General features: G+C 33.8%; 1 protein-coding gene across 26 annotated transcripts in view; it reads right to left on the bottom strand.

The window, feature by feature from the left end:
• Window positions 1-12,337, bottom strand: part of TCF12 (transcription factor 12) — a 368,612-nt gene that overhangs the window by 55,401 nt on the left and 300,874 nt on the right. For 2 of the 26 annotated variants that reach the window (XM_072738625.1, XM_072738626.1), the window contains exons 1-2: window positions 4,387-4,569; window positions 1,563-1,718 (exon numbers count right to left, since the gene is read on the bottom strand). The exons of 18 other annotated variants lie outside the window; for them this stretch is intronic. Coding sequence is in view for 4 of the 8 variants with exons in the window: in XM_025998573.2 (XP_025854358.1) it covers window positions 4,387-4,455 (69 nt within the window). In the remaining 4 variants the exon portion in view is untranslated. Of the gene's footprint in view, window positions 1-1,562; window positions 1,719-4,386; window positions 4,600-12,337 lie in introns of those variants that run through there. 6 more of the 26 variants (XM_072738622.1, XM_072738624.1, XM_025998573.2 and 3 more) reach the window with 6 other exon arrangements.

Here is a 12,337-nt window from a genome sequence, read left to right as displayed (position 1 = left end):
ACAAGCACGGTTGGATATTACTGGTTTTCAATTGTGAGAAAAATGTCTCAGGGAGTCAAGCACATTTTTATTAATCTTAAATTAACATCACTGGGCATCTTTCACCAGTTCTTTATTGTAACTGCTATCGTTGTAATAATCACAGTTTTTCCTGAGAGAGAAACTATGGAATTTTTAAGGGACTGGGTTTGAAATTTGTATGCTAAGTTAATATACTGAACAAAGCAATGAGTGTCATTCCTTAGTTCCCTATATTTTAAAGAAATTTAGATCCAACAATACATCACCTGATCTCTTCAACACATTCATGAACTAGTGGAAAGGGATATATATTTCCTTCTAAAACATTAATAAAGCTGACCAGGGACAACATACTCTCCTGGCAACGGCTGTAAGTTTTAAACTCACTGGTATTTGTGCTCACAAAATAAGAAAAAAAAAAAAACTTTTGGATTTATATCTATATTCTAGATAGTTTTGGTAAAGCGGAGGAACTTCAAAGTAGATTTAAGCAAAAGTCCTTGTCATTCTAGGTCTTTAGCACTGTATTTCAGAATTCTTTAATTCATGTTTTCCTCATCATACAAATGTTAGATTTAACTCTACTGGACCCATACACAGGCTAGAAATTTGAATTAATTCCCTTGTACTTTCCTCTCTCATGTTAATTAGCAATAAATTCCCAATGGAACCCAAATGTAGCTCTATATGCTTTCATGATGGTTTCTGTGCTTTTTTTAACTGAGAATGTTTATTTGCAAAATAAGGCTTAGAAGTATTTACAATGAAACATTAGCTACTTCATACTCTAATTCTTATGAAAATACAAACTACAGGGGCAGGCAGGTGCCAAAACCATGGCTAAACCAATTTTCAGTACTATGAGTTCTATTAGAAAAGAAGACCAAGCTAGTCTGATTTCCTGAGTTTTTAAACAAATCTAGTTTAAAGCTCTTCCACAGAAACTAATAAAAATCTGCTTGACTGACTACATCAATTTGCATTCATAAAACTGTTAGTCTCATCATATATGCAAAATACATTATGTGTTTATAAGGGTGGTCTCCTGTTTTCCTCAGTTACATTTTCTTTCCAGTGTGGCATGTTTTGATACAAATTAAAGTAAGGATAAATGAAGTCTGGCCTTTTGCTTTGGAGACTAGTTAACTTGCCTTTGGGAAAACCTGCTCTTGGGAGAGAGATTTGGGTTCAATTCTAACTTCAGCACTTACTAACTGGGTGAGGCTTGAGCAAGTTATCTAACTTCCCAGAAACCTTGTTTTCCTAATTTATAAAAGAATGGTAGTAACAACTAAATGAGAGAGGTTTTGAGAGTTAAAGGAGGTAAACATAAAGCCCTCAGTATAGTTCCTGACAGAGAGTAGCCCTAATAATCATGTCTCTTCTTTCCCAGATTCCATCCAAAGAAGCTCAATATTAAAAGTGTATTTCTAAGCTTGAGTTTCAAAACTTGGATTTCTGTGTTGTCTCTAATAAGATTAAAATAATCCCGTCATACAATTAAAAGAGCATCATGTCTGTACTTGCTGCAATTTTTATACCTGGAACACTCTGTAGCATCTTCAGTTCAAGGCCTAGAAAATGGAGGCTGATCAGATCAGAGGAAGGCCGAAACTCCAGAATCCTCAAGGTGAAGAAAACAGGAATCCTCTCCTCCCAAAACTTTACTTCCTTTACCTCTAAGACTTTCTACCTTTCTGCATAAAGGACACAATTTAGTCATATCAATGAGAAAACTGAATGCAGGCCAAGTTCTTTATACATAAGGAAGCTCAGAAACCCATTATTCCTTGCTATTTTTTAAATCTCAAAAACTTGATATTCAAAATGGTTTTCAGTTTCCTGTTTATGATAAACATATTAATATCTTACAGTATGTTACAGAATACAACTACACAAAGGCTACATATGATACAGATTATTAAGCCCTTCTCTTTTCAAATAGTGGGAAAAATAGGGTTAACATCTTGGCGTTTCTGCATATGGATGCCCAAGCCTGTTATACTTCCAACAACATAATATGACCACAAAATCTTAAATAATAAAATACAGAAAACCTCTTCTCTCACTAATCTGTTTTTTGCTAAAGACTATTCAGTCTTATTGTTAAAATACCTCAAACATCCTTAAATACACGAAACCAACTTGAAAATATAAAAATAAAAACCCGAAAAAAAGAGAAAGCATTTTAAGACCAGTACCAATTAGGATTTCTTGCTCCCTTAACACCCACAATGGGATCTTAAAAATGAAATCAATGGGAACTTGTTAGCATTTCAAACTATTAACCTGCCCTATCATCTAAAATAAACTGGAAAGTGGGATTAAAGAGTGAGCTTAAATTTAACCTGTTCACTATGAGGATTATATAAAAATTCCGTAACTGAATGAAGTATATATTTCACTTAGAGTCTGGAAATACTAAGTTAAAGTACTAGTTTTTACCATGATCCATTGATGGGTAGACATTCTCCAATCAATATTCACAATAAAGTGAGGCATTCACATAGTCTTTGGATAATGTAATTACATACTACATCGTTTTCTTATTGAAGAGTTATAAGAGAATAATGAAAAAACTAGAGGTGGTAAAAATAAAATACACATAGGAAAATACATTAAGACTAGGGCCTTATGATACAGAGGATTAAGCAATGTATCAGCTCTTTATGCATTTTTGAAGAATATAAAAATCACCTTTGACCTATATCAGGCACAGGCTATCAATTTTCAGGCTACACTTCTCTATCATACCCGCTAGGTCATCTACCGTAAGTCTGGAAATACTTAATACCATCAAAGCTGTCCCCTGCCCCCAACCCAATGTAGAACAAAGAGAAATGTTGTAATAGAGTGATCTGTGCTCTTGAAAGAATAAAATCTAAACTCAATTTGAGTTATAGCCTCTCCCCGCTTCAGAGGTCTTGTACAATTAATTTTACTGAACTCACAGACACACAATCTTCAAAATGACTATTTTACTTAGAATTGGATATAAAAGTATTTTCACATTTTAAAGACAGCAATGAAGCTATACAAAGATCAAATAATTTCACTTATATTCCCCATCTAAATCCACCTCTCACATTCTCCAAAGCTCTGCTTATATGGGTAGTGTGAACACATACTTTTTAAATAAGTTTAGGATATTCTGGCTTGATTATCATCTATTAAGAAAGCTTACCAAAAGTTAACCAAATGCTATCAGAGTCCAAAGAGGCCTTCCCAAAGCAGTCAGAGAATGAGAAAGTGCTTTCATTAGTTCTCATGTATCCTGGTTAGAACCATATGCTACTTTAAAACATTTCAACCAGTAAAAAAGGGAAGGAACAAGCATATCTGATTTTATACCTATTTTAGGAAAATGTGATTATATTTTCTTTATAACTTCAAACACTAAAAATGCCTCCACTCTTAACCGCCCCCCCAAAAATCACTAAAGTCATATGTGTATTTAATAAGACACCTGAGGGGAAAATTTTTTTGGTAAAGATTAAGGAGGAAAATACTGAATTTCTGACATAAATCCAAGATGGTTATTCAGTAGTATAGCATTTTTACCATGTTTATCAATTATAAGGATAACTCCTAATTTTCCAGTGAAGCTCACTTTTAGAATATACAAAATCCTCTGACTTAAAGATACTTTTGTAGAAATATACTAAATAATATTAAGAAAAGCTTTGCTTAGCAACACAGAAAGGTATTATTTTAAAACATCTAACCATGTGCTATAAATTGCCCAGAAATACATTCTTTGGAAAATGTTTAAATGCATTCTTTGAAAAATAGTGATTTACTTTATGAATCTGTACAGGGTCAAAATTCTAGTTTGATTGGAAACAGATGGTATCCCAGTAAAGTCAGGCTCTGGACCTGAAACTCCAAACAGGAAATACGGCCCTCACTAGCTGACTGCTTCCCTAATCATTCCCAGAGCTTCATACTTGTTATTTTTATGAATATCCAAGATGACTTTCATCTTTCCTTTCTATCTACAAAGCATCAAACAATCCTCTCTCTCTGTGAATGTGTATATATTTTATATATAAATTATGTTTACAATATGAAAAACATTGAAAAAATGTACTTTCAAGCTCATTGCTATTAAAGATATCAGGCATTAAAAATAATAAGTCACAAATTCAGGTTTATTTTCTATCCTATTTCTAAAATAAAAGCCAACAACTATTGAGTAACAGTGTCAAAGGCAACTTTACTGACACTACTTACAAAGAAACACACAGTTTAAATGTTTGCAGAAAATAATAAAACCTCACAGGTCTTAGTAAAAAGCAATTAATCTACACTATTTTCCATTAAACAAGCCATTTAGAAGCTATATGAACAAAGAAAAGGACTTACCGTTTTCCCATTGTAGTAATACATCAAAGAATTGCTGCCCATTCCAGGGACAGGATAAGCACAATACATGTTGATTTTGAAAATGTTAGTTTGCAGCTAATGCATACAGCTTCTCTCCAAGACATACATCCACACAGCCAAACAGAGTTAAGTCTTCAGCACTATGCATCCACACATGGATCTACTCAAAAGGAACTTATGCAAAATAGGACTGAACCAACTCACAGACCAGAGAGGGAGGGGAGGGTTTATGCTGTAAGTAACCTCTTTCAATTTCTATCAAGTCCTTGCATTGGTGGAGGATACCAAGAAGACAAAGTTTGGGTATTAAAAAAATACAAGTCACTTAGGAACGCTAAATAATGAAAAGAGATATAGTGTCCTAGATTTAAATGTCCCAGGGAGTTGTTAATTTTGTCATATATATGATACATAACTCTCTCTCAAAGAAAGGCAAACTGACATCTCTCAATCTGTTTTTTAGTTTTAATTAATTAAATTAGAGTACAGGTGGCAGGGAAACCCAGCTTGCTATATACCTCTAGCAACATTACCATCTGGCCTGTCTAAAGTTGCTTTCCAACTTTGATAAACACATGATCAAGCTATCAGGAATTGGAAACATTGAATCATGTGTAACAAGAAGGATCTAGACAGTTAAGCCTTGTACAAAATCACTTCCTGGAGAAAGCGGACCCATCACATAAGTACCTCTTAACTAGCTAGAGCAGATCATGATTTTTTTTTTAGGTTATAAAAATCATATTGGAAAAAATGTTGAAAGGAACACATTTCTTGAAAAAGTTCAGTATAAAACTTAAAAAAATTATCTTGAAAATAAAATGTTTTTAAAAACATAATACGATTTTCAGTTACAAACCTCCTCAAATTCCTCATTTACCACACCAGTTAAAAGTTTGTAATGGACTACACTCTTCTAGACCATCTAATATGTGAAAGGAATTCAGTAGTTAAATAGAAAAACAAACAAGGTTTGTTTTCCCTTATATAAAAGTGTGAAAGGCTGGTGTGTATGACAGACAAGATGTGCATTACAGCTGATTAAAAAAAAAAGTTTCCTAAAAGTCTTTCCTGCAAGTTCATTATTGTTCTTAAAGAATACTTTATATATCATATTTTTATGTTAATGCTCAAATTTCTCAAAAAGGAAAAACAAGGTATAGAAATGTCTCACAGACTTAAGCATTTCATTATACTCATAGGTCAAAACGTTTTAGATACTGTCTGCAAATACGTTTCTCCACATATTATTTTGTTATTTAAAAAAGTTTTCAATTTGTCTTTTGCATTTGTCTGGATTCTAACCCAGAGAAACAGAATGGAAACATTTGTCTCCTTGCTCCCTGTCAAAACCTCTTTGTATTACTCTCTCTTCTCTCTGTGCCTTATAGGTTCTAACAAAACTGCACTAATCAGAGGAGAGCTAACAAGCTGCAAAAAGGGGCACATCACCTTTTTCCAAGGCATCTTTATGAAGCAGAGCTCTTCTAAAATATTCCAGAAACATTCAATAAGAGAGCAAAAAATAAACAAAAAAACCCCCAATTCATTCTTATGAAGCATACTGATCAAATTACAGTAATAAAACCAAATCAGACAATAAGGCCAGCTAACTTCACAATTTTTAAAAGCTGATGGTATCGGAATAACAATAAAACCTCCCCACATTCTCCAGATACAGAAAAGACTAAGCAGCAGCTGCAAAAGAACATCACTGTACAGCAGACTATTAAAATGCCAGTCTGCAGAGTGGTTTGTAACTTCCTCCCTCCTGAGAGACCACAAAGACCCATTTCAATCCTTAGAGAACTGTGTAAAAAGCTTTGATTTACAATTAACAATGCCAAGCCTTAAAACCATTCAAGTAAATTTTACTCTTTCATAGATATAGTCATTCTCTGACAGAACTACTCTTAAAAAAAAAAAAAGGAAAATCAGTCATCTTTTTCTCTTAATGATTAAAAATGTAAAAATTTACTTTTGAATAGAAATAGAGGAATGGGGAAAAGAAAGAAGACATGAAGCACTGATAATACTTGAACATTTCTTCCTATAATCATTGTTCCAACTTGAGACAACTTTTATATGATGGTAACAACAACAACAAAATCCACTTACAGTAGGCTCATTTCTCTGGGACTTGTGATACAGAGTACTATTTTGTCTAATAAAACACACTATAATGTAAACCCAACTACACAATCTTGGCTATTAAAGCACAATGAAAATTTTAGTATTTCATCATCAGTTCTTTATTTTAGAGGCATGATACTCTAAAAAGAATAAACAAATATTCAGATTAAAAAAGTTCAGAGTAAAATCAGACAGTATGATCTTTTATTGTTCTAAAGTAGTTTATTAAGCAAGTGGAGAAGTTTGCTATTAAAGTGGAAACCGGAATGTGAAACATAATAGTTTCTACACAGAGTTGAGTAATTAAAAGCTTTTGCTTCTCCTTTTCATTCCTGCTTTTAAAAACAGAGATACAAAATCCATACATGTGTATTTAAGACAACATCATCTTCCCCAGTACACAACATATTCACTTGGTATACACTACTGCCTAAATTGAGAGTGGAAGCAGAAACTTAGAGATATCTACATACACAGGACATTAAGCTAATTTTTCAAATACAGTAAATCATCAAGAAAATAGTGGTAACCTAAATAAAATGTTCCTATAGTCCAGTTGTGTGCTATGGCAAGGTCTTTTGTTACCCCCAAATATCATTTTTTTGAAGTTGGCCTTACCCCAAATGAACTACAACTGGTTGATGAAAACTATCGTTTTATCACAATTACAAATGATCTTTTATAAGTTTTTTTTCTCTTCCTCAAAAATATTTTTTGAAAAAATTCTAATTTAATCTATGCAACAGCTGCAGCACAATTTTTTTTTTCTTAAGAATCATATTACAGGAAAAAAGGCATATAGATGGATCAAGTGCTGCTCTAGTGAATGCAGTTGTTTAATCTTTGCCTTTTTTTTTTTTTTTTAAAGGAATATGTCAAGGGTTAATCCTGTGACTCAGTCTGACAAAACGAGTCAGCTGGAGACAGGGCCACTTTTTAAACCTGATTTCAGACAGACATGCAGTCTGTACAGGAGCTCTGAACTGTTCTGCACTTTTTATCCTGAATGGTTTCCACCAACAATTCTACTTAATCACTTATGTGTTATTCTAAGATGATGTGATCTGACTTAATATTCATGCTATCTTATCTAATAGTCTAAACAATCACCAAATTTTATAACAAAATGGGTGTTACTGTACACACTGGCAGCGTGATTAATGAAAATGTCACAGAACCCTGAAAAAAATATGACTTAGAGCCATACATCTTTTATTATAGCAAGCTGATGATTCCTGATTTGAGGATTATTGCATTTCACTAATTTTCAAATTCAGTTCCCCTTCCTTCAATGGTTCAGGATGTGATGTTTATGGTCATTCCAACGGTCATCAAGCACAGACGTAAACTAGGTAAGACAAAGCTACAATGTATTTTGGCCTAAGCAATTTTACTTTTTTACTAAAAATTCAGGAAAAGAGGTTTTTGAAAAGTCTACTAGAGAGGGACTTTCTGGCAACTTCTGTTTAAACGCCAAGCCTCCATACAAAATTTTTTTCCTTATTTTTCTATTGGTTGGGAAACAGACATATCTTCTTCCTTGGAGAGCCATGCAACATTTCATGGAATTACCTATTGCAGTATTTTATTTTAATCTATTTTGTTAGCTCTTCTTTATCCCTATTTGGATTACTATAAATCTCATACCTGTTTTATGAACTATTCTTAAGCAAGAATGTTTCAAGAATGATCTAAAATTCTAAAAAGCATTCAAAAGAAAAATTTAATTGAACTGAATTACACATCTTGAATTAATTAGTTAAATAAAGGCCAGTTAATGGTTAATCTTCTAGTACATTTTTCTAAAACAAGGAGGCAACATTCTGGTGTCCCAAAAGGCCAGAAGATCTGGCTAGAAAAGTAAATCTAAAACCCATTAGAAGATTCCTTATGAAAAGTTTCAACATTATTTCTAAGTGAATCAATTCCTGGAAAATAAGACTTTCAGAGTGATAAATGAAGCCAAACAAAGTTCACATGTGAATAATTCCACAAATGGGCTATTTTTGCCTAAGCATGAAACTCAGTAAATAACTAATAAAATTACTGGATGCAAAGGAGGTGGGAGTGAGGACAGGTTTAAGAGGAATAGTAAGTGATAGAATCTACAAGTGGGCAGATTCAAAGCAAAAGACTCTTCCCCAATGCCTCCTCTTCCTTATTTAGCTTGTGGAGAAATGACTTGTGAATGAATGTGGTCTCCTAAACGTGTAATATTTTAGTCTAGCTAACATCAGGTAACATAATACCAGGTTTTATAAGTGAACATTATATTATAGATTTTTCTAGTATATGCTGCTTTGTTACTAAAGTCATTCTTAAGTGTTGAAGCTGTTTCTGGTCTTTTTCTAAATACTGTGTTTTCACTGTATGAAAATCTTAAAAATTAAAGACTCTGTGTTTTTTACTCAGGTGATACCCTGAAAAAATGGTTCCAATTATGCCTTAATTTTGAGTACCTAAATCTTAGCCCAACCAAATAATCAGATTTATAGTGTATGATACTGTAGATTGGTCTGAATACTGGTATACAGTTTACTTGGATATTAGTTGGATATGAGGAACATCAACACACATATAAACATACATTTTTCAAAAAAAAAAAAACTTTTCAGAGCAGAGTAAAAACAATGCCGAAGTTCACAAATCATATTACCTGGTTCAGACACAGAACATCAGAATTTTTATTACATCTTTACAAAAATCTCAAGCCTAATTTGAATTTACAAATGCTTAATGATTAACAAAATAGAAAACACCTATCTGTATAGCCAATGGTAAGAATCAGCTCTATAAACTACATTTACAGGGCAAAAGAACACTTGTTTAGTTTCCCTTTTAACAACCACATGTGTATAATGAGGATGTGTAAAAACAATCATAACTCCTGGAGGAGAAAGCAAATAAATCTCTTTTTGGGGTAAATAAATAGTATCCTCCTGATATTAATACAAAAAGAGCTGATGGATCACACAAAGCCTCTCAAAGGCTATCATTAGACACCCTTCAAATGAGATAGAACTGTAATTACAGAGAATATGTAAAACCTGAAGCAAATTGCATGTTTCTTTTGATCACAAACTCACTATGACAAAGCAGTTTTCTTTGAAAAACTAAAGGATGGGGTCCCCCCTCCCTAGTAATTCCTACATCTCTTGGCTGTCCATTTCTTTCCCCACATGAATTGCAGTTTGTCACTTCTCATTTGCTACTTGAAATAACATGGTAAGAGAATCATTAACTATGTTGCAACTTGATAATTTTCCTGCAGATGGCTCTATAATCACAGGACTGCCTAATGGTGTGTGTGTGCAAGTAAAAGAAAATGATGAGGACACTCAGGTTTTTAAATTCCTCAATAAATCAGCACTTCTGAAGAGCTTTCAAGACAAAGTTTTTTGACTATTGACTTATTAGGCAACTGAACAACAAAATTGCAAGCAAACAAAACTATTATTTAAAATCATCTATAAAAAATAAAAAAATAAAAATAAAATCTATAGGAGGTAAACAATTTGGTCTTGGGTTAAGTTAGCTCTCACTTAGAGAAAGCGCCACCTGATTTTTTTTTTTGTTTGTTTCTTCTGCAGTTTTTTTTCTTCTAAACTGGAAAGCACTAGATCCCTTTAATTTATGAGAAATGGAACAGCAACAAGATACTATGTTCTATTTTATTTTTAAAGAGACCAAAAGTAACACCTGCATTTTAGCCCACAGCCATTTCAAGAATCTGCAGTCTAAAGCTCTAAGGAATTTATATATTAAGCTATTTCTGGTCCCAATCTATGTTTTGTGTTTTGGTAAAAATTCTTGTACATGGCAGTAATTTTTAAGTACTTCATATCGATAATTAATTAAATGTTTAGAGTCTACATATTGTAATCATATTCATATTGTAATCAAGTAACAAAACAATTAATAGCTGTAGTCACTGCAAGAAGTCACCCAAGATCCTGAATTTATGGAAAATCCAATTTTAAAAAAGAATGGTTTCTTACTATTAAATTGTGACCACTCTGAACAAAAGTCAAATGATACCTCTTTTTTTAAAAAGATTTTATTTATTTATTTTAATTTATTTATGATAGTCACAGAGAGAGAGAGAGAGAGAGGCAGAGACACAGGCAGAGGGAGAAGCAGGCTCCATGCACCAGGAGCCTGACGTGGGAATCGATCCCAGGTCTCCAGGATAGCGCCCTGGGCCAAAGGCAGGCGCCAAACCGCTGTGCCACCCAGGGATCCCTGATACCTCATTTTGAAAACACAAGTGAAAAGGGTATAATAAACAGGGGAGGAAATAAAAGATGGTGTCAGTCCAACACAAAGCAAAAACAAAAGTGAACTTGGACTAATATTTACTATCCTTCACTGTGAAAGGCCATAATGCCACCCCCTACAACAAGTATCCTTTATCAGTCAGACTGGGAAAGACACAAAAGTTTGAAAGAAGAAACCTGTTACTTGTTCTATGTACTGTGAAAACTATTAAAAAGAAACCTCACTGAAGTGGACTGAGGATGTTAGAAGGGGAGGCTGAAAGAGGAGCCTAATCAGTCAATATCAAATTATAGGAAGGTTGTCAATTATAGATCCCTAACAGAAGAATCCCCAACTGGAAAAAATAATCAATTACAGGGCCCAACCGGGGAAAGATGTATATTGCATTTCCTACAAGAAACTGACTACCCCCACAGCTCATCAATGAGAAACATTTTCACCTTGAACTCTTGGTTTTCTCTAAGGGCTTTTGCTTCAAAACAACCTTCCAAACTTTCTTTTTCTCCCTAAAATAATATTCCTCTCCTTTGTTTGACTTGCCTATTGGTTTTGCCATAGCTTGCTTGTCCTGAATTGCAATTCTCTGTTATTCCCAAATAAACTCATTTTTGTGGCAAAATAATGTTTATTATTAAGGTCAACACTATATCACAAGTACATATAATATGGCAGAAATATTCTCCCTATGACTCATTAGTACTCTGTAATGTGAGATAGGCTGCTCAGGTTCCAAACACTGTGGAGTCACACCACATAATGAAAAAGAGCACTGGACTAGGAGTCCAGAGACAGGGATCCAGGTTTTAGCTCTCTTAGAAGGTATAGGAGCTTAGGGTAGGACATTGCATTTCCCTGAGTCCAAGTTTCCATTTCTGCAAAGTGCAGGCATTAAATTAGGCCAAAGATTTCCTAGTCATTTCACCACCAATAAAACCTTTTATTATCCACTATCCCCCCCAAACAAGGAATTCCTCTTTTGAAAGATTTGTCTCTCAAATTTTTATTAAATTATAACAAATACTTTTCCCCTGTTAAAAAAAAAAGCCATAAAACTTTCATTCAGAACTTCTGATTAATACGGAAATGAAACTTTGCCATGCTGAGCTGAAATCATTTTAGTCAAAGAAATTTGGTATTTTAGAGACCATGGATAATTTTATTCCACTAGACTACACATTTTGTTAGGTGTCTTTTGAAATATTTCACATCTTCTTGTGTCACTATTTTTGAAGACCCTGTGTGACTCAATGCCACAGATGAGACCCACTGTCCACACCAATTTAAATTATATATATATTTTTAAATTTTTTTATTTTTTATTTTTTATTTATGACAGTCACAAGAGAGAGAGAGAGAGAGAGAGAGAGAGAGAGAGAGAGGCAGAGACACAGGCAGAGGGAGAAGCAGGCTCCATGCACCGGGAGCCTGATGTGGGATTTGATCCCGGGTCTCCAGGATCGCGCCCTGGGCCAAAGGCAGGCGCTAAACCACTGCGCCACCCAGGGATCCCAAATTATAT

This window comes from Vulpes vulpes, chromosome 15 (assembly GCF_048418805.1).
Source record: "Vulpes vulpes isolate BD-2025 chromosome 15, VulVul3, whole genome shotgun sequence".
In the NCBI taxonomy this organism is placed as follows: Eukaryota; Metazoa; Chordata; class Mammalia; order Carnivora; family Canidae; genus Vulpes; species Vulpes vulpes.
Note: the sequence above shows the minus strand (reverse complement) of the source record. Positions and strands in the feature narration are given on the sequence as shown.